The sequence below is a fragment of the Coregonus clupeaformis genome, chromosome 31 (assembly GCF_020615455.1).
Source record: "Coregonus clupeaformis isolate EN_2021a chromosome 31, ASM2061545v1, whole genome shotgun sequence".
Lineage (NCBI taxonomy): Eukaryota > Metazoa > Chordata > Actinopteri > Salmoniformes > Salmonidae > Coregonus > Coregonus clupeaformis.
This window is the reverse complement of record NC_059222.1, coordinates 6,286,390-6,289,494: the sequence shown is the minus strand read 5'-3', so window position 1 is coordinate 6,289,494 and position 3,105 is coordinate 6,286,390. Positions and strand designations below refer to the sequence as shown.

At 42.7% G+C, this 3,105-nt stretch overlaps 1 protein-coding gene across 1 annotated transcript; it reads left to right on the top strand.

The window, feature by feature from the left end:
- The first annotated feature begins 1,075 nt into the window (after positions 1-1,075).
- LOC121547914 (leucine-rich repeat-containing protein 18-like) lies at positions 1,076-3,105 on the top strand. The gene is made up of 2 exons (XM_041859329.2): positions 1,076-1,209; positions 1,830-3,105. Exon 2 carries the CDS (start codon positions 1,834-1,836, stop codon positions 2,599-2,601), a length of 768 nt encoding a protein of 255 aa, XP_041715263.1. The 5' UTR covers positions 1,076-1,209; positions 1,830-1,833; the 3' UTR covers positions 2,602-3,105.

Genomic DNA, 3,105 nt, shown 5'->3' with positions numbered 1-3,105 from the left:
TAGTGTATTTGGTCAAATTATTAATTTTGTGTTTGTTTCCTAGAAACAAAGGTTGCTCAACTTTCCCCATTTGGCTCAACTTACCCCACTCTCCCCTATGTATTTACAATAGTGAGTGACATTATAAATATCTGTTCCATTCTTAGAACCATTCTCAGTAGGACACAAAGCCATGGAGTTCTTTATTAATTTGTGCTGCTGGAATTTTGAATCAAGGTAAGATTAAATTATTTTCCACCATCCATTAGCATGGTACCATCTATTATTGCTAAATGATACTGACTGGCATTACAGTGTCTTGGATGTGTTTCATGAAATGCCTATATCCTAAAAATACCCTTGTTGGCAGCATTGAGTAATGTAGTGAGGTACAGCACGTGTGTAGTTGTAAGTTATCCTATGTGACAAATTTCATAAAGCTATCGGGCCAAGTCTAGTCTGAGATGTGGGTCATAGTGTATGCTATTTACAGACACAGGACGGGGATAAGACCAAAGGGGACATTTCAAGGCCTACTTTCCACTCAGACTATTTCTTTATGTTGAATGCCAATACTCTCGTAGGGCTTCCATTAGCCAAAGATCTATCTTTCTCCATCTCCAAGTAAAAGAAAACATGTTGTTTTTTATTTTTATTCCTGTAGGATGAGGGCCCACTTCAATTAACAAGGTGGTAAATTACTTCACTGTAAATATGATAATCATACATGAAAATAGTATATGATTTTCCACCATTTATGTCTCAACATGACAGGCTTATTTGGTGTTTTGTTTAATTGTTCTGAGCTTCAACTGTATGATAAATGTATACCGAATGTATACAGTAAGAAAGCAACAGCAACAACAGTGCACTAGCTTTTTCCCCTGAAGGTCTCAGACCTAGCCATAAACTACAGGGACCACACAATTCAGTTACTTGGTAACAAGGAAAAACAAGAGAAAGCTAGCAGCACTCACAGTGCATGCAGGCCAGGCTGACAGAAAAATCATCAAACACAGGTCCTTAGCTGTATCCACCTAAAAACGACAGAGCAGTGCCTTTCCTGGTTTTTAATTACATGGCTCTTGGTGGCTCTTATGTATAATTCACAGCCAGGGAGATGGAAGGATCCTCAACAAACCTTGGGAGAGCGTTCCTGTGTCTTAGGTCTGGAGATTTCACCCTCTCCGGCTCTGCACTGATCTGGGTGGTGGACGAACTTTAATGATGGTAAGAAAACGAAACAATTTTCTATAACCAAGTTCAGAATAAATGAAACTTGATTATTGCTAATAAAAGTCATACAGTAAAATCAAGTTGTGATGTTAAAGTGTTTTAAAAGGTTAGGTTGAATAGGGGGAATGTGAGAATAGGTAAAACTGTTGTACGATTGGTATTTTAAAGACAAGTTATACAGTAAAACAATGACTATTCACTCTTTTATTCTACTAAAGGTGGGATTGAGAGTGTTATGGTCAAGGTGCATGTTCATTCTCTGCTACAATGGCAAACAACAGTTGGCTGTGTCTTGTCCTTTGTTGTAATGTGATGAGCATATACAGTGAGACAAGTCTATTGTCATTTATGCAAGGGATTATGACACTTAACAATATCTATTACATCACGTTCCAGTTCTACTAGTAATTCCATTTTTCTACTGCCTACTTCATGGTGTAAAGGAGAAACTAACAGCAATGTTACAATCCTTGAAGTAGTAGAACCATGGAAAGATTAATAATATATTGATGGAACAGGTTAAACCTTAACCAAGGAAACAACCTTTAATCAAACTCATAACATGTTGAACACTAAACTCATAACATGTTGAACATTTAATTAATTTTTTAAAGCACGATGGCCAAGGGCAAGAAGCGGTCAAGCGAGCCTAAAGGCCGGAAGATCACCCTGAAGATGGCTAAGCTGGCCCTGAATCTGACCGTGGATGGCAAACGTTGGCTGGTCCTCAGCAACATGGAGATCTCCACCTTTCCCAAGTGCATCCTGAAGCTGTGCGATGTGGACGAGCTAGACCTGAGCCGCAACCTGCTCAAGAAGATCCCAGACTCCATCGACAAGTTCGTCAACCTCCGCTGGCTGGACCTCCACAGCAACCAGCTGGACCAGGTTCCGGAAGCTATCGGGCGCCTCCAGAATCTATACAGCCTCAACCTGTGTAACAACTGTCTGAGCACTGTAGGACTCCCCAACGAGATTGTTCTCCTGCGGAAGCTGAGGTGCCTCAATCTGGGCATGAACGTCCCAGAGACCATCCCATCCTCAATCGCAGCCCTCAAGGAGCTACGCCACCTGGGCCTGTTCAGCAATCACCTGACCCAGGTGCCTGAGTGCCTCTGCAACCTGCCCCACCTGGAGACCGTCAACCTGAAGTGCAATCCCATGCCCTTGGAGGACGACAAAGGCATAGAACCCATCCAGAGGGTGGAGTGCCTGTACCTGGTGAGGGAGAGCTGCCTGTGTGCCTCCTGCCTCCAGAAGGTCAAAGACGACAGGCAGAGGATGGACAGCAGGTTGAGAAGAGGCCCCGCCCACAGGAAGTCCATCTTCGCCGGCCTGAACACGCCCAACTCGGTGGTGCAGGAGGACCAGGCCACCTGGAGGTGATGGAGGAACCTGGTCCTCAATGTCATCATCAATAGGTCATCAAGGACAGATTATTTAGGATAAGAACAGTCCAGGTGCTCTATTGCAATAGTTACTTATTACTTGACAATGTATTTTAGGCATATCAGGAATTCTGGAAGAAGACGCATTACAGGGGTTGCAGTCACACACCCGTAACCAGCCTTCTATAAGCTGCTCGGTGTGTGGTTTGTTGTACTCTAACGCCCTCTAGAGTTCGAAGTCTTGTAATGTTCTCCAACAAACACTGTACTGGAAATCTACCTTAGCTTTACTAATACTACTATCATTTACATATTTATTTGCATATCACATGTTTCTGATAATAAAATAAGCTTTCATTCTCATTGTTAGGATTATCTGTCTCCTCTATCCCAGTGTCAGCAATCACACTAGGACAAAGGGATCAGAGGGGTATCCTACGAAGCAGGTTTGACGATTTAGCTAGGTAACCTCTGAGTTCAACTCGGGATAACTGGTCATAAG

Bases quoted from the DNA above. Each gene is read 5' to 3' on its own strand.
- LOC121547914 (XM_041859329.2), top strand. From the start codon at position 1,834: ATGGCCAAGGGCAAGAAGCGGTCAAGCGAGCCTAAAGGCCGGAAGATC.